Source organism: Solanum tuberosum, unplaced genomic scaffold (assembly GCF_000226075.1).
Source record: "Solanum tuberosum cultivar DM 1-3 516 R44 unplaced genomic scaffold, SolTub_3.0 scf00285, whole genome shotgun sequence".
In the NCBI taxonomy this organism is placed as follows: Eukaryota; Viridiplantae; Streptophyta; class Magnoliopsida; order Solanales; family Solanaceae; genus Solanum; species Solanum tuberosum.
Window position 1 is genome coordinate 311,923 of NW_006239208.1, and position 17,540 is coordinate 329,462.

The 17,540-nt window shown below is 33.2% G+C and overlaps 3 protein-coding genes across 3 annotated transcripts; 2 read left to right on the forward strand and 1 right to left on the reverse strand.

Annotated features, from left to right (window-relative positions):
* The first annotated feature begins 1,592 nt into the window (after nt 1-1,592).
* LOC102578362 (UPF0544 protein C5orf45 homolog) lies at nt 1,593-3,677 on the forward strand. Its single transcript, XM_006358961.2, has 4 exons — nt 1,593-1,717; nt 1,786-2,077; nt 2,177-2,344; nt 2,919-3,677. The coding sequence occupies exons 1-4, from the start codon at nt 1,667-1,669 to the stop codon at nt 3,491-3,493; spliced, it is 1,086 nt and encodes a 361-aa protein (XP_006359023.1). The 5' UTR covers nt 1,593-1,666; the 3' UTR covers nt 3,494-3,677.
* A 2,651-nt stretch (nt 3,678-6,328) lies between these two features.
* LOC102578697 (polyadenylate-binding protein 3) lies at nt 6,329-10,000 on the reverse strand. Its single transcript, XM_006358962.2, has 7 exons — nt 9,686-10,000; nt 8,036-8,808; nt 7,868-7,945; nt 7,685-7,774; nt 7,226-7,507; nt 6,791-6,997; nt 6,329-6,680 (listed from the first exon to the last, which is right to left on the reverse strand). Exons 1-7 carry the CDS (start codon nt 9,981-9,983, stop codon nt 6,462-6,464), a joined length of 1,947 nt encoding a protein of 648 aa, XP_006359024.1. The 5' UTR covers nt 9,984-10,000; the 3' UTR covers nt 6,329-6,461.
* Nucleotides 10,001-13,676: 3,676 nt separating this feature from the next.
* Nucleotides 13,677-15,232, forward strand: LOC102579032 (sugar carrier protein C-like). The gene has a single exon (XM_006358963.1). It carries the CDS (start codon nt 13,677-13,679, stop codon nt 15,213-15,215), a length of 1,539 nt encoding a protein of 512 aa, XP_006359025.1. The 3' UTR covers nt 15,216-15,232.
* The last annotated feature ends 2,308 nt before the right edge of the window (nt 15,233-17,540 follow it).

Consider the following 17,540-nt stretch of genomic DNA (forward strand, 5'->3'; position numbering starts at 1 on the left):
TATATATATATAATGTATCGATATTGTATAAGTAGTGTATATATATGTATATATAGGAGTGCTACGAGCGATATAGGTTAATGTACTTTCACTTTTGTTTAGCATTTTTTTTTTATAACTTTGTGATTCAAAATTTGATGCAAAAGCTATTTTTCGCATATAGGTTGGGTATCGGTCGGTTCGATTTTGAAGTTTATCGATTTGATTTATTGGTTATTGGTTTGTACACAAGCTAAACCGTTAAGAACAATTAAGATATTGACTTATCAGTTATTGATTGTTATCGATTCAATTATTTGTTTAATCGTTAAGATTTGATACAAAAAATAAATGATTGAAAATCACTTTAAAACATGGTAACAAACCAAATAAACTATGCACATGAGTAGATAGATTGTATCTTGCTCAGAAACAACACTAACACATTGTAGAATAACCGAAAGTTTGAGACTGCTAGATATTAAAATATGAAACTAATCCTAAGTCAAGGACTTTATTTACCAATACTTTAATCAACGTTTTCAAACATGGAAATCAAAGGGTTATGTTGTGAGATTGGAGAAAGCTTTTGGTCGGAAAGGAGGTGAGACATGCTGAAATTTTTTGGTTGGGAAGAGATCGGAGACAAAACCCCTTTTTTTTTAAAAATTCTTTTAATTAAAGAAATAACAAAATCCCTCTATTTTTATTTCTTAAATTATATATATAAGCCACATCAGTTAAAAAAAATTCACGTGTAGCGTGTGAATGACACATTTTTGTGTATGGAAAGAGAGGGGTGTCTTTAAGCTTAGTTCGTCAAGTATATGAGTGTTATTAGGTCTGCCAATAATTTGAAGATGAAACCAATAATTCGCGCCAAATTCGAGGGTGCTTTTAATACTTATCTATGAATTTGTTGGATGCTTATTTGACATTTCAATTTTCTCCTTTTTTATTAGTATATTATGTGTTGAATAACTAAAAGTTCACAGAGGTCACAACAAAGGATAATGTGGCAATATGACCACCACTTTAATGAAAATCATACATATTTTTCAGATTTTTTTTTGTGTCATAATATCCAAGCACAAATTCATGTTTAAGATAATAAAGAAAGTCTAATGACCATGTAATTCTTCAAAGAAAAATTATTATATTAATTTGGTACAAGTTCATTATAACCTTTTTCAGCTTAATATTTTCTTATGTATACTTATGCAAAGACAGCAAATAAAATCACAATTCCTCCACAAGACATCCCAAAATTTTAGTAATTAGATTTACTCGCCTCAAAGTTTAGCCAATATTGCACTGCTTACGTAAATAAAATTGACGTTTTCTTTGTTTCAATTTGTATGTCTTACTTTCTTTTTTAGTTCGTTTGAAAAAGAATGTCTCACTCCTTCTTAATAACTCTTTAATTATAATTTTACACATGACACGTTTAAGATTACAAAATTATAATATATTTTTCCTATATTCTACATAATGTAAGTCAAACTCAAATTTAAAAAAATTGAAACGGAGAGAATATATCTCGAGTTTTCAAATAATAATCAAATATACATTTGAGCCCATATTTTGGGCGGGCCAAGTTATAAACCCAAATTTTGAAGTCTCATTTCCCCGCCAGTTCGGTATTATATCACTCTATTGACGGAAAACAATATCCGGCGACGGAAGGATGCCGACGGTATTCATCGCCGTTCAGTGTTGTGAATGCTCCACCATGCAGGTATCTATCTATCTTTCTCTGTGTGTACATAGATAATGATGCAGTAACGAGAAATCGAGGTTTTTCAGGTAAAGCAGCAGAAGAAGAGTTTCAACAAATGGACCTGCGTGGTTTGTAATCAGAAACAGTCTGTTCGGAAAGTGTTCGCCCAGGGGTATAAGGCTAAGGAAATTCGCCTATTTGTTCAGAGTTTCAATATGTCTCGCCAATTTACGGATCAATTGCCTGTGATAGACAGAGAAGAAATTGAAACCCTAGATATTGAAGAGCAGAATCAAAGTCATGGAAGTTTGAAGAGAAAGGATTGGACAGAGTACCTCGATCCAGAAGAAGATGCAATTGAAAATGATGAAATTTCAGGTAACTTAAATTTCTTATAGTTCTGATGATTTAAGAGTCTGATGAAGTTTTATTTGGATTGATATTTTAGGTTTTGAATTGTTCGATCTGGAAATGCAGGAGATGTTATGGAGCCGAAGATTGTGACGGAGTTACCCAAAGAGTTATTCAGAAGGCCTAGGTTGAACAACTACTCTGCTGTTGCAGGTAATTTCAAACCAGTTTTCTCAAAGCGGAATGCCAGAAAACAAAGCATATCTCAAGGTTACCGGAATGCACAAAACACAGGTAAACTCGATGGCCTCTTACATAGAGTAATTCAGAATCTAGAATTAGTGGATTCCTGAAACGAGTGTGATTGTATATACTTATGCATAATTCGAGCCAAAAGCAATTAGTTCAATTGAACTCGTAGAAACCTGTCCTGGATCCCCCTATGGCACCTTATTTTAGTGCCTAACCATAAATACGATGAGTGATTTTGGAATCAGATGAGTTGGATATTTACCGAGTAGTTTCCCAGTACCTGTCAGATGATTGTAGAACATACTGAGTAAGGTATGAAGAGCTTTGAGTGCATATAGCAATTGGCAGGTGTAAAAGCACTTTGTTGAGTTGGTATTTTGAGAATGAAGACGATCATAGTTACATCTTACAAAGACCTTCACTGTTTTTATCCAATTTTCCTGTTGGGAAACTGCATTTTGGAATTTCAGTAAGTTTGTTTTGTGTTAAAAAACCGTAAAGAGGTAGCCCCTTTCTCCCTGAGTAGTTCATTCACTCCCAGTGCCTACCATTTCTATGTACTATTGAAAAAAGAGAGGTAGAGCGAGGAGCTCAATATTGGAACTTTGACTTGCAGATGTTGAGCCAAGCAAACATCAGGCAACAATGGCATCGGTGATCTCCAAGTGGGGAGATAATAGAACAGCGCCACTAGACATGTCTGTTCAGCCAGCAACAGACAGTGTTTGCAAACTGAATGAAGGTATCAACCTATATGACAATGACAATTATAGAAATGAAGGAGATCTTGGTTATAGACAGTCAGTACAGAGAAGTCAGCCAAAGACGGCCAACAAAGTCTCCAAATGGACCGAGTACATAACTGAAGATGAAGATGATTGTCTCTCGCAGTTTGCTAGTGGGAGAGGATTCACGTCTGAATTAAATGAAGATATCATCCGATATGACCATGACAATTGTGAAGGAAATCTTGGTTATAGCAAGTCAGAACAGAGAAGTCATCCAAACACAGCCAACAAAGCCTCCAAATGGACCGAGTACATAACTGAAGATGAAGATGATTGTCACTCGCAGTTTGCGAGTGGGAGAGGATCCACATCTGATGTCAACAAATGGAGTGGCAATACCTTTGAGACCTCATTGAAGGATCAAAGACTAGATGACGAAGAAATCCACCCCGATTTTCTCTAGACTTACTTCCAAGGAGTGTATTATGGGTGACAACAAGGGAGTAGTTTGTTTGATTTAGTGTTGTATCTTTTTTATAGCACTGTCTTAACGCAGTGGACTGTAAGACGTGTATAAGCTTGAACTATGACTATGAAGCCGCCCAATACAGCAAGTTCTCGACATGAAAAGGAGAAGAGGAAATGCCTGAAAGGCTTCAAAGTAAAATACAGTCACAATGTCAATTAGCCCTGCTAAAGAAGGGCCAGACATAACACACCTCTTACAACAGATGATGTTCAGGATCAAAGGACCTTTGTCATGTCCTTGGCACATTAGACTGCATAAATGTTAAAAGGCCTAATCCATCGGTGACCCCTAAAGTTGACACCAACTTTCACTTAGACATCTTAACTAGACTTGGTTCAATTTAGACACCTCATGTAAGGTTTTGTTGTGTTATTTTGACACTTTTTATGTACATCATAGAGAGTGTGATATACTCGTTTATTGCGAGTGAAAAGCTTATTTAGTCATTTTTTAATTATTTTTCTTCTTCCCCATTTTCCAAGCTTAACTCCATCCATGGCGAATGTTTTAAAATTTAAGAAAAAACGTATTTCAAGATTTAAATATTGCAATAATGATGAAATTCTTTTTTGGAGGAATTTAATATTGTCATATGGAAGTGGATTTGATTTTTCATGCCTTCTTATTTTTTTCAGTTAATTTTAATGATTTCAATTCAGTTTTACTGCTTTGTTATTGATTAAGAAGAATCTGAATTCATGACTTAGCTTTATTCTTCTATAATAAAAAGGCCTAACCTATCGGTGACCTCCTAAAGTTGGCATGATGTTTCACTTAGACACCTTAACTAGACAATGTTCATTTTAGACACTTGAAGTAGAGTTACGCTATGTCATTTTGACACTTTTTGCTTATATGGCATAATGAGTGTGATGCACTCATTGACCAGCGCGTGAAATAACTTTTTAGTTAATTTTTAATTATTTTTTCTTCTTCCTTTTCCCATTTTTAGCCACCATTTTATCCAAGTTAAATTTCATCCATTATAGACCAGGTTTTGACAAAAATGACGAAAAATGTTCTTAAAATTTAAAAATAAATCCATTTACGAAATTTTTCTTGGAAGAATTTAATATTAATTTCTTTAAACTAAGCTAAAAATTTGTTTGAGATAGACGGTAGTAATGGCGTGCAGATGTGGGATGGGGTAGTTTCTGCAAAAGGATTGGGGAGGTTTTTATTTTTGAAAATAAAATTTTCAAATGGTGCGCATAGTAGGGTATTTTCGAGGCGGGGATTTGGGGGTTATTTGGAGGTTGGGTGGAGAAGACGATTGGGGTGGGTCCTTTTATTTGTTTTTTTTAAATTATTTTTTAATTATTTGGATAAAAATATTATGTGTCATTAATTTCAAAAATAATTATTTAATAATTACTTTTGATACAAATGACAAATGTCATCATTTAATTAGTTACTTTACACGTCATTTGCGAGTGTAACACACACCTTATATATTTTTGCTGATATTAAAAAAAGTGTCAAAATGACATAGCGGAACTCTACATCAGGTGTCTAAAATGAACATTGTCTAGCTAAGGTGTCTAAGTGAAACATCGTGCCAACTTTAGGGGGCCATCGATGGGTTAGGGGTAAGAAAAATTATTGTTCTGTGAGAAGTGATTTGGTGGGTTACTTCTTCTAAGCTATTTGAATAGACCCAGATTGAATATATTTTTTTTGTAAGAATTTCAATTTAAAGATTTAAGATTTTTACGGATATTATAAATATCAGAACTTTTATGTACAAGTTGAAAAAACTTTATGCCTGATGAACTCGGCTGCAAAATAATTTTTTTAATTGGTTAATTTATTTTTTTGTAATTATATGGGCAAAAATGTGTCATCGATTTATTGGCTACTTTTTGTTTTTCAAAAAAATCATTATTTAACAATGATTTTGGGCACAAGTGGCAAATATCATCATTTAATTGGACATTTTACACATCACTCGTGAGTGTATCACCCATCATATAACTTCATTATCTAACAATGATGAATTATTATTTTTCGCAGTCATCCCTCATATAACTTCATTATTTAACAATTAAAATATTTTTTTCCTAGGTGTGTTGTTGAAAAAGCACTTCAATTTTTCACCAAAAAGCTAAGAGTGTAAAACCTTTTTATTGTAATGTTTGATCTTAAACTTTTAATAGGAGTGTTTGCATAGGTTTTGCCGTAGTGTTTGATGACTTATATTATAGTAAAACCTGATTAATTAAAGACTAATTAAAGGAGAATCGTCACAAGAGATCTAGAACCTAGGTTATATTTATATTTGAAAAATGTTAGAAAATATATTTATATAAAATTTAATATATTTGCATACATGTTTGGGAATTTTTCGGTTTGCTTTTATAAATTAAAAAGATCATCTCAATTGTTTGCTACGATATACATTTAAATAAAAATCCACGATCTTATTAAAAAATGATATAATTAAATTGGGACGGTTCGATCAATTTTTCATATTGTTTTGACACTCTAGACCCATGAATGGGTTAGGCCATGTTAAAATATGCTAGGTACTAAAGGGTCAAGGCATGTTACAATATGCTAAATGTTACAAATTTAGGCCATGTTAAAATATGCTAGATGTTACAAATTCAGGTGCTAAAGGGTTAAGGCATGCTAAAATATGCTAAATGTTACAAATTCGAGTGCTAAAAAATAGAATTGTAGTCGAACAAAACAATCCATAAATTGCAAACAAGTCTAGAAAGTAACAAAAAATAAAATTAAAAAACGTAAGCAAGAGCAAAGTAAACTCCTAGAAGAAGCACTCTTTGCTAAAATCTTAAGCCTACAAAGAATGTCATTAAATACCATAAGAAAACCAGACTCCCTAAGTCACCACCATCACCCCTTCCAAAATACGGGCCAATTTAGGGACATATTTGCTTCATTCATTCAGAGTGAGCGATCCAAATTTATCACCAACACTATCTGGCTCCACGCGAAGAACATCCATAGCCTCGGAGACTTTCTCCTTAAGAGCATCAGGGGACTCAATGAGATGAAGCACCTCAGTCTGATCCATCTCAAGCAACATTCCAGTAACTTTACCAGCATGATCACGTTCAATGTGTTCCACTAGTGGAAATAACTGCTCTCCAAGCATCTGCAACACCTTACCAGAGTTAAGCATTGGGAAACAAGGAACAGGTAGTTCAAGTTTGACGTATAAAATCAGCAGGGAGAAAATAAGTGAAACTAAAATCAAGGACATACCGCGTGCTGATCTTCTGGAGAAGCAAAGGCCAAAGAAGAAGCAAGTGTTGACGGTGGCACTGGGTTAGAGCGTTGGATGTCTAAGGGAGGAGTTGTCATAGCAGAAGAAGCATCAAATGGTGCTCGCATAATTGATCCCATCATACCTTGAGGGATGCTAGGATGCATGCCATTTCGTCCATTCGGATTGAATTGACCAGAGCTCCACTGCATAGATTAATAAAGCTTTAACAACTCAACTTTGTTCATTGGATCAATAACTGTATCTGAAACGTGTATTTTGACTGAAGATTGTACAATTTAGTTATTATCTTTTAATCTTATGACCTATCACACACAGTTTTGGAAAATTATAATTCATTTTACAAAAAGACAGTGTGAATACGTCCTATATTAAAATGATGTATGAACTTAATAAAATGAAAGAATATGCACCTGATGCTGCTGTTGAGGATATCCTCCTCTCCTTCCACCAATACGTCCGTGTTGTCCTTGATGATGCTGAAACTGATAGGGCAAGAAGAAATTCGGACCAACACCTGGACGAAGTCCGGGCATGAATTGTTGCTGGAAGCCAAATCCAGCAGCTTGAGTTGCTACACCTTGACTAAAGTAGACCTGCGGAGGTGCAAGTCGAGGTGCCCCAGTGTGATACCCAGGCATACCTCCAGGAGGAGGAGTCATTAGCCCAGTTGGTCGCATCCTAGCAAAATGTGTCTGCTAACAAATAAACATCAAATTATGCAATGAACATCCATAATACAATGTATTATTGGTGAATTTAAGAAAGATGTGTGTGCTTAGAGCAGACTCTCGAGTGAACTCTAACTAGAATCCAATACATTGAAGCAACTAAAAATTGAATCTTAGTAGAAAAAATCTAGTATATGATACCTGTAGCCACACTCTTCTTTCATCCTTGCGCTGGGCAACAGCGACAAATAATGGTTTCCTTCCTATCAACTTGCCGTTCATCTCATTCAACTGAAACAATAATAAAAACAATTTATACATACATATAATTGTCTCTTTAAAAGCAAGTAACACAAGGTATATTAGATAATTTGGACAACTTACTGCTCGTGTAGCTTCCTCTGGGGTGGAGAAGGCAACAAATCCAGAACCCTTGCTACTCCCTTTTGCATCGCGCATCACCTAATAATAATTTCAAATTGATATGAAACACTAAAACAAACTTTTCCACAGATGATATGCACTTAAAAAATCAACAAATCAGGCGCATACCTTGCAGGATGTTATGGTTCCGTACTCTACGAATAATTCTTTCAGATTTTCATCATTCACACTGTCATCCAGATTTTTCAAATACAAGTTAGCACCTTTTAATTTCTCAAATCGACTAGCTCGTTCTTGTTCAAATTTGACTCTAAGATCTGCTTCCCGCTCTGATTTCTTCTGTGCCTTGCCAACATACAGAACCTTTTCATTCAAAGAACTACCATTCAGTTCTACAACTGCAGAGGCTGCAGCATTCCATGTCTCAAAATTCACGAACCCAAAACCCCTGGATTTCCCACTAGAGTCTGTCATAACTAGAGCACTGGTGATTGTGCCGTACTTCTCAAAAAGTTTCTTCAGATCTTCATCACTAGTGGATTCTGGTAGGTTTTTCACATAAACATTTGTGAATTTATCACAAACAGTTCCTCTCCTTTCTTGACCACGAATGAAGTAGCCAACATACACTTGCTTATCATTTATTAACATACCATTTAGTCGATTGATTGCTTTCTGTGCAGCTTCATCCTGATCAAACTGTACAAAACCATAGCCTTTTGATTGACCACTACTATCAACAGCTACCTTGCAGGAAAGAACTGTTCCAAAGGCACCAAAAGTGTCCTGCAAAGCCTTGTTATCTATCGACGAGTCCAGGTTCTTAATGAACACGTTAGCATACCCACTCTTCCTCAAACTAGGATCTCTATGAGAAAACATTATCCTCATAGGTTTTCCATTCACTTGAGTAAAATTCAACAACTCCCTTGCAGTAGTAGCTGCAACAAACAAATTACAAAAACAAAAACTCATCAACACCCATAAAGTATTAAGTAGTACTATAAAGTATTATTAGCCTTTACACATCCCAAATTGGATTGCTATTAAAAGTCAATGTACATTTTTTTTGTGAACTCTAAGTAATCTTAAACAGTGTTGGATAAACTAATGAAGGAACAAATTGACCAATTTAATTCAATTTCCGTTTGGAAGGTAGCCAAACACATATTCCCTATAGTCTTATAATTTATATCTCAAATTTTTAATACACTAAACCAAACAATGCATAAAAAATAACCTATGCATAATTAATGCAAGCATTACTAATACACTTTATTTAGCTTTACAAAAAAATAATGCATACCTTAACTTTGTGTATTACTTAATTTGGTACACTTTTTTAGCCTATGTATAACTAATACATGAGAATTCATGGTATTAATACATGCATTAACATGAATAAATACATATTTGTCTATCAAAATCTTTTCCACTGTATAAACAAATATTCTTTTTAGAAATTATTTAATACATATTATTTTTATACACCAAACCAACACTGCATAAGAAATAATACAAGAAAAACTAATATCAATCTTACTAATACACTATATTCAGCACTATTCTTACACACCATACCAAACATAAATAAACCCTAGCATGGTTGTTACATGTATTAATACTAGTTATACATATGCTGAAGATCATATCAAGTAAAAAGGATAAAATAATATCATGACTAATACATAAATTATTTGTTCTAATACATCCTACCAAACGACCAGCCAAAACGTTCGAATAATGAAAATAACGGCACATGCAAATAAACAATTCAATGTGTATAAATAAAATAGAGAAAGAGAAAAGTTGTTATACCATCTTGGGTAGAAGTGAAGTTCACGTAAGCGTAACCAAGGGACGCTCGCCGTTGATCTCTGCAAACCCTAACAGACAACACTGGTGCAACCTGATTAAAAACTTCATACAATTGTCCTTCATCTACCGTCGTATCCAGATCCCCGACGTACAGCGAATATTGACCAACACCAACACCACCACCACCCATTCCTCCCACCACATGCGGAGACGGTGGTGGCGTTACTCCAACAGTCGTCGCCGCTGTAACAGCCGCCTGAGTTTGTACTGTAGCCGGTAATTGAGGAACCGCCGCCATATAAATACGGATTATTATCTCCGATCGAACAAGCAGATGAATGTGCCTAAAATAAATATAGAAAAATTGAATTGAGAATTGAGTGAATAACAAAAAAAAAAAAAGAGAAGAGAAGATCGCCGCTAAGCGCAAACGATGAGTGAAAAATATTGGAGTAAGGGTTATATATGAAAGAGATTGTGGGCCCCAATTATGAACCGGTACTTAAAGGTATCGTTTGAGGTGGGGCCGCACGTGCGCATACTAAAAATAAAAAAATCAATATAAAAATTGAAGGAAATAAAATTACCTGATTAATAATATATGCAACTGAAAGATCAAACAATAACGTTACAATGGTTTACAAAGAAGAGGTAGGAGGCTTTATGTAATAACTCAATAACTCTTGTATCTCTCTATACTAAAAATATGTAATAAGTCACCCTATTTATAATACTAACAAACCAAATTAAACTAGAATTAGGAATTTCTCTAACTAATAAATCCTAATTCAACACAATTAACAAAATACCATAAATAACCAATTCTAAATTATTAAGAATTCCTATAATTAAATTACCATAAAAAATAAATCCTAAACTAGTAAGGAATTCTATTTCTTGATTTATTTCCTACAAAAGTAATAGTTTTCTAGCTATATTATACTCTATCGTTTGAGTAATATTTGATTTTCAAGAAATAGTTATATTAAATAAAAATAGCTTGATAAATTGTAAATTATATTTATTGGATTAATTTCTTAACGAATTGTGATTTTTGTTAAATATATGCTTTTTTTTGTAAAGGACGAACACATTTCCTTTTGTATTTAAATCTTATGATCTTACAATAAAAATATGTAGAATATATTAAAATTATCTTTTATTTTGTGATATTGAAATATCGTCCAAGAGTTGCAAAAGAAAAGAAGTGAACGATGTACTTTCTTAAACAATTTTTTTAATAAAAAAAGTCAAACAAATTAAAACAGAGAGAGTGTGTATTAAGAGAAAACAATTCGAAAGAAAAAATATGCACACAGATCTATTTTTCCCTTGACTCAAAACAATTCGAAAGAAAAAATAACAGAAGCAAAAATATTACTCCTTTCGTTCTATAATAGTTATTCATTATACTATTAAGATGCTTAACAAAATTTATTCATTTTATAAAATTAATGAATAATTTTATACTTAGTTTATAATTTATTCATATCATTAATTATAATTATTTCCTATTACATTTTATAAGACATTATATTTATTATATTCAAAGGGTGATATAATAAATTCATTTTATTTATAATTTTTTTTAAAAGTGTGTAAAGTATATAATAAACAAGTATTTTTAGATAGTATGATAAAACTTTTAAAAAAAAAAAAAAGAGTCAAAGCATGGGCTACTGATGGATAGAAATAGAATTTCGAGCATTTTGGGATTATATGCACCGTTTTTGGTAGCTCCTTAAATTTTGTGCTAATAATATAAACACCGTTTGACTTTTCGATAGTTCTTTAAAATTGGTGCTAATAATTATAAAGTTATATTATATAGGTCTATTTTTTACTGTCATAATTTCTTTTTTTTAAAGTTAAAATATAAAAAATTTGATTAATATTTTATGATGTATTTTTTTATCATATTGTTATGCAAAAAATTGTAGTTTATAGCATTTTTCGTATAATTTTTGAATAACTAATTTTTTTGTTTAAAATATCAAATTAATATAATCTAATTTAACTTTGAAAATTAGTCAAATTGACTTTCAAGAAGCACAACATGACAAATAAAAGTGGACGGATGGAATACCACTTGACTTTTTGATAGCAATTTAAATTTTGTGCTAACAATTATTCCTTTCGTTCCATATTAGATAGACATTTTATTTAAAATATTTGTTTCACATTATTTGATCACTTATTAAGGATAAAATTAATTATTATTTTTTCCATTCTAGTCCTACTATTAATATGATCTTTGTAAATTTAAACAAATTTTAAAGATTCATTTTTTTTTTCAAGAGGTCAATTAATATAAACAACAGACAATGTAATAAAATTGTACATTTATCAATGATTTCTTAATCACGTGTAAAATAGTAAGTGAAATATATTTTTAAAAATTATGATCAAACACATATTACAAACAATTCATCTGCACCTAAAACTTCTTCTTTTTTTAATAAAAAACATCCATTGCTAAGCAGTAGTACTAACAATTTGCGTTGGTAATAAGAAAAAGTAAGGCATTGGTTTGAACCTTATAGGAGAAGGGGAAAGATTCACTAACGTGGATAGGACTATACCCGTTAGCCTTGTTTATTTGATACATATGACATATCACATGCACTTGCATTAGTGGGATCGGAGTGCTTCACCCTTAACTAGAGGTCTTGGGTTTGAGCCCTGGGTATGAAGAAAATCTTGTTGGGAGCGTCACCCCCGAATGGGCCCTGCAGTGCGCGATCCAGATTTAGTCGAAGCTTCAATGTGGGCTCCAGACACCGAGTGAAAAACCAAAAAAAATCATGCACTTTACTATCGATCAACAATCATCATCATAGGAATATAAGCGTTAGAAATAGTCAGATAGGCTTAAAGTTATTGACAAAACTCTCAACATAGTATTATCAACATGCAACTAATAACGCAGAAAAATAATTAAGCATCTGATTTGATAACAATCAGATTGTTACAATATCATGGCCCTAGAACTCTCTCTCATAAAAATTTCGCAAAAAGAAAATAAACACTATGGCTTGTTATTACATTTCATGTTAATTATAGTAATGTAGCATAATAGAACAAATTTTTTTTGTTACCCACTGAATAGTAAAGTAAAAATTCAAAGTAGACGATCAATTTGACAAGTCACTGTGGAATCTATAATTGAACTAACCTCTTATATTACTTGTACGATTGTGTAAACTTTCTTCCTTTTTTTAAAAAAGAAAAATCAGCGTATCGTAAACATGAATCTTTCAAGCGAATTATATATCAAAATACTCAAAACATCACTATGTATTTTTGAGTATGCAATAATAGCAAATATTTTTGTGAGGAAGAAAAATAGCGAAAATTGCTCTATCAACTGTCAAATCCAGTGTGAAGACAAAATTTGAATGTAATTTACTAAAATCTCTACTAACGTTTTTCTTATTGAATGAATTTTCTTCGGATTGATTTTGCTTGGTTTAATTTGTTATGATTTTTGAATAATGTATTATCTAGTTTATTTAAAAATAAAAATTTTATGTTAAACGTATGATTATTATTTTTATAGGTTTTAAAACTCATAGATATAAATCATCATGTTTTATGTTTTTTTTTTTTTTTGAAGTGGGATATATTTTTAAAAACTATGGTCAAATACATATTGAAACATCAATCCAAACTTCACCTAATATTAGAAGGAAAAAGAAAACCGTTGCGAAGTAGTAATAGTACTAATAATTACATCTCTAGTTTTCCTATTTAGAATATGTTTTATTTACATATAAATATATAAACCGTCACAACATAAGTTGTCCAAATTTGATAGTAAAAGGGTTATTAAAAGTGCAATATACTGCCTAATCCTACACAATTTAGAATTGTAGGGTAAGTAATCCAAATTCTTTTCGAAATAGTTTTTGACATCTATATATACCCTCACAATTTATTAACTAAACATAAACATAATACATAATACATCTTTCTATTGATATAATTGATCATGGCTGGTGGGAACTTTATGGGTGCTGATGAAGGGGGTTGTGAGTACCCAGGGAAGTTGACACGTTACGTGGCCCTTACTTGTATTATGGCTGCAATGGGAGGGTTGATCTTTGGTTACGACATTGGAATTTCAGGGGGAGTTACTTCTATGGATCCTTTTCTCAAACTCTTCTTCCCTTCTGTTTATCGTAAAGAGGCTCTCGACACCTCCACCAATCAGTATTGCAAGTTTGACAGCCAGTTGCTTACCCTTTTCACTTCTTCTCTCTATGTGGCTGCTCTCATCGCCTCCTTTGTCGCTTCTTTCGTTAGTAAGAAACACGGCAGAAAAGTGACCATGTTCCTTGGAGGTCTCTTCTTCTTGTTTGGTGCCGTTCTCAATGCTGCTGCAGTCCATATTAGCATGCTCATCTTGGGTCGTATCCTTCTTGGGGTTGGAGTCGGATTTGCTAATCAGTCAGTACCTATTTATTTGTCTGAGATTGCTCCCTACAAGTACAGGGGTACCTTCAATGTTCTGTTCCAATTGGCCATCACCGTCGGGATCTTGATAGCTAATATCGTCAATTTCCTTACTAACAAGATCTCTGCTGGTTGGGGATGGAGGGTCAGCTTAGGAGGTGCAGCCGTGCCAGCACTAGTCATTTTGATTTCGTCTTTCTTTCTCGATGATACTCCCAGTTCGCTGATCCAAAGGGGAAAATCAGAGGAGGCAGAACAACTCTTGAAAAAGATCAGGGGAGTTGACAACGTCGATGCTGAATTGAAGGACCTTGTGGAGGCGAGTGAAGCATCTAACAAAGTACAACACCCATGGAAAGTCCTTCTCAGAGTCAGAAAGTACAAACCCCAGTTGATTTTATCAACTCTGATTCCGACATTCCAGCAGCTAACAGGGATTAACGTGGTCATGTTCTATGCTCCCGTGCTTTTTCAAACGCTAGGCTTTAAGGCCAACGCTTCCCTCATGTCCGCTGTCATCACCGGGGCTGTCAATGTGGGTGCAACTTTTATTTCAGTCTATTGTACAGACAGGTATGGAAGGAAGGTGCTTCTCTTAACGGGTGGCGTCCTAATGTGTGTATTCCAAGCATTAGTTGCAGGTCTTATTGGGTGGAAATTCGGAACTACAGGTGTGGTCGCCACTGTTTTGCCACAAAGCTACGCAATATTAGTGGTTCTGTGCATATGCGTATTCGTGGCTGCCTTTGCATTCTCATGGGGTCCATTGGGATGGTTAATTCCCAGTGAGATTTCTCCACTGGAAGTTCGATCTGCAGCACAAAGCGTCACTGTCTCCATGAACATGTTATTCACGTTTGCGGTGGCACAAGTTTTCTTGAAGGTGTTGTGCTGGATGAAGTTTGGGTTGTTCATCTTCTTTGCAGCCTTTGTGTTCATAATGACTCTCTTTGTCTACTTTTACGTGCCGGAAACAAAGAATATACCGATTGAAGAGATGTCCCGAGTGTGGACAGAGCATTGGTACTGGAAGAATTACATGGATGAACAATCACCTGCAAAGGAAGTCGTCTAGAGTACTACTGATTAGGATTACCACATAGTTTATTGTTTTAGTATAGTTATTTTTTAATCTATAGTATAATAATATTCTTTCATTTTTTTTGATGTTGTGGAATTTCTTAGAATTTGTTAATTTTACATACTATTGTTCTTTCATTCTTTATATATGTGCAAGATATTCGAGTTTTTAATTCCCAATTAACTAAGAACAAAAGTTTATTTATACGTCGTTAGATAGGTAAAGGAAGATTTTTGTTCTAAACACTTGTTCTAATTTTTATTCCAGACAACGAAAATTGTCTAAACAGAGAGAAAATTGCACATGTTATCACATCACATATTAATCTTCAACAGTTGAATATAAATTTTCAAGGACTTAGCCTCATTTCAAACAACAATTCATTTCCTGGAGCAAGAAGCCTGAATTATGAACTCTAAAAGTATAAACACTAATCGAGACAAAATCAGTAACATACACAACAACAAGATAACCATTTAATTTTTTTCAACGTGGTGCTGTTTTTGGAAATATTTGAGAGACATTATCAAAAGGTGATTCTTGAATAGAAGAAAAATGTTTTTAATGATACTTATTGTTTGGCTTAGTTGAATAACGAAGATAGAATCCTAGGTCCCCATCATGGCGATCCAACCGAGCCTTAATTTAGTGGAAGTGGACTGAATTTCGCGATTTAAGGAGTATGACCCAGGCCCAGACCGTGATCACGATAGTTATTAGGTGTAAACATTTCTTGGCGTTAGATTTCCTAACATTCACCTCCTTAGTAATATTATGTTTGCCTCCTTTCGATTATTTGCAACCCTACCTAATTAATAATAGAGAAAAGGATTTTGATATATATGTTAATTTTGCAATTGTTAGGTTTTAAAAGGTGTGAATGGAAAATGAAGAGTTGCGACTTTTATGAAGAGTTGTGACTTTGATGAAAAGTTGCGACTTTTATGAAAAGGTGTGACTTTTATGAAAGGTGATTATGACTTTTCAAAGGTTTGTGACCTTTCCAGTAAGGCACAATAAGAACCTTTTGACACTACCCTTTGTTTTCTATAAATTGAGGGATTTCCTCTCATTTTAAAAAAACCAATTTCTGGACTTCTTTTTCTACTACTAAATCTAGTATTCTAAGTGTACTTTACTGCCGTTGAGTGGCTCACTGACACCAGTGTTTTGGGTATCAATACACTGGTGATTGAGATCATTCTATCCTGGGAGGACATATTCCAAATCAAACCTCGGATACTAGAGGGGAATAATTTCCTTAAGGGGACATTGTGCATTCAGTGGACTTGATCTTCTTTCTGTTTTTCCAAATTCTGGTATGTGTTACAGATTTTAGATTTGTGAATTAATTTATGTTCTTCTGTTCTTCATTGGTTCATTAAACTTTGGTAACTTCGTGTTTCTGCAAAGTTTGTTGGAATCAGTAAGATTCTTTAAACACAGATTGACAACAATTCTTCTTTAAGAAAAAATATTTCGTATATTTTTTCTAATCTGTTTCTGATTCTAGTTTCTCTACTAGTTTTAATTTTCTAGTTGTGAAAATGTTCTTAAACTTTATTGTGTCTTACCAAGTTCTTCAAAGTTTTGTTCTAAGTATCTTAGGAATACAAGATGAACAACAACGATTTAGAATGATATGTCCCTCATTATAAAAGTGGCTCACAAATAATCCAGATATATCTTTTTCGTCTAATAGAAGTGTAAAAAAAAATTTTGAAATTGTTTTTTACAAAAAATAAAAATAAATTATTCATGTGTGGATCTATTTTATCCTTCTAGCAAAGTTCAGGGGTATATTTGATCTTTTTCACATGAGATGATTTTTTTTTCCGACTCTTTAACACAACGGTTAATTTGAATTTATTATTTTGATGATCAAATTTATGTTTTCACTCATCTTCTTGTAAAACTTATTGTAAATGCCCAATTATTATTTTACATATACAAAAGATAAATTACAATATAACCGCAAGAAAGAATTATTAATCTTCAACAGTTGAATATAAATTTTCACGGACTTAGCCTCATTTCAAACAACAATTCTTTTCCTGGAGCAAGAAGCCTGAATTATGAACTCTAAAAGTATAAACACTAATCGAGACAAAATCAGTTACATACACAGCAATAGGATAACCATTTATTTTTTTTCGACGTGGTGCTGTCTTTGGAAATATTTGAGAGACATTATCAAAAGGTGATTCTTGAACAGAAGAGCAACGTTCTTAAATGATACTTGTTGTGTGGCTTTGTTAAATAACGAATATAGAATCCTTTCGCTATTGAGGGAGTTTGACACAGTCATTAGGTGTAAAA

Bases quoted from the DNA above. Each gene is read 5' to 3' on its own strand.
- LOC102578362 (XM_006358961.2), top strand. From the start codon at position 1,667: ATGCCGACGGTATTCATCGCCGTTCAGTGTTGTGAATGCTCCACCATG. The intron at 1,718-1,785 runs GTATCTATCTAT...GAGGTTTTTCAG, and splicing joins GTGAATGCTCCACCATGCAG to GTAAAGCAGCAGAAGAAGAG. The intron at 2,078-2,176 runs GTAACTTAAATT...CTGGAAATGCAG, and splicing joins TGAAAATGATGAAATTTCAG to GAGATGTTATGGAGCCGAAG.
- LOC102578697 (XM_006358962.2), bottom strand. From the start codon at position 9,983: ATGGCGGCGGTTCCTCAATTACCGGCTACAGTACAAACTCAGGCGGCT. The intron at 7,946-8,035 runs GTATGCGCCTGA...AATTATTATTAG, and splicing joins GAACCATAACATCCTGCAAG to GTGATGCGCGATGCAAAAGG. The intron at 7,775-7,867 runs GTAAGTTGTCCA...TTATTGTTTCAG, and splicing joins CAGAGGAAGCTACACGAGCA to TTGAATGAGATGAACGGCAA.
- LOC102579032 (XM_006358963.1), top strand. From the start codon at position 13,677: ATGGCTGGTGGGAACTTTATGGGTGCTGATGAAGGGGGTTGTGAGTAC.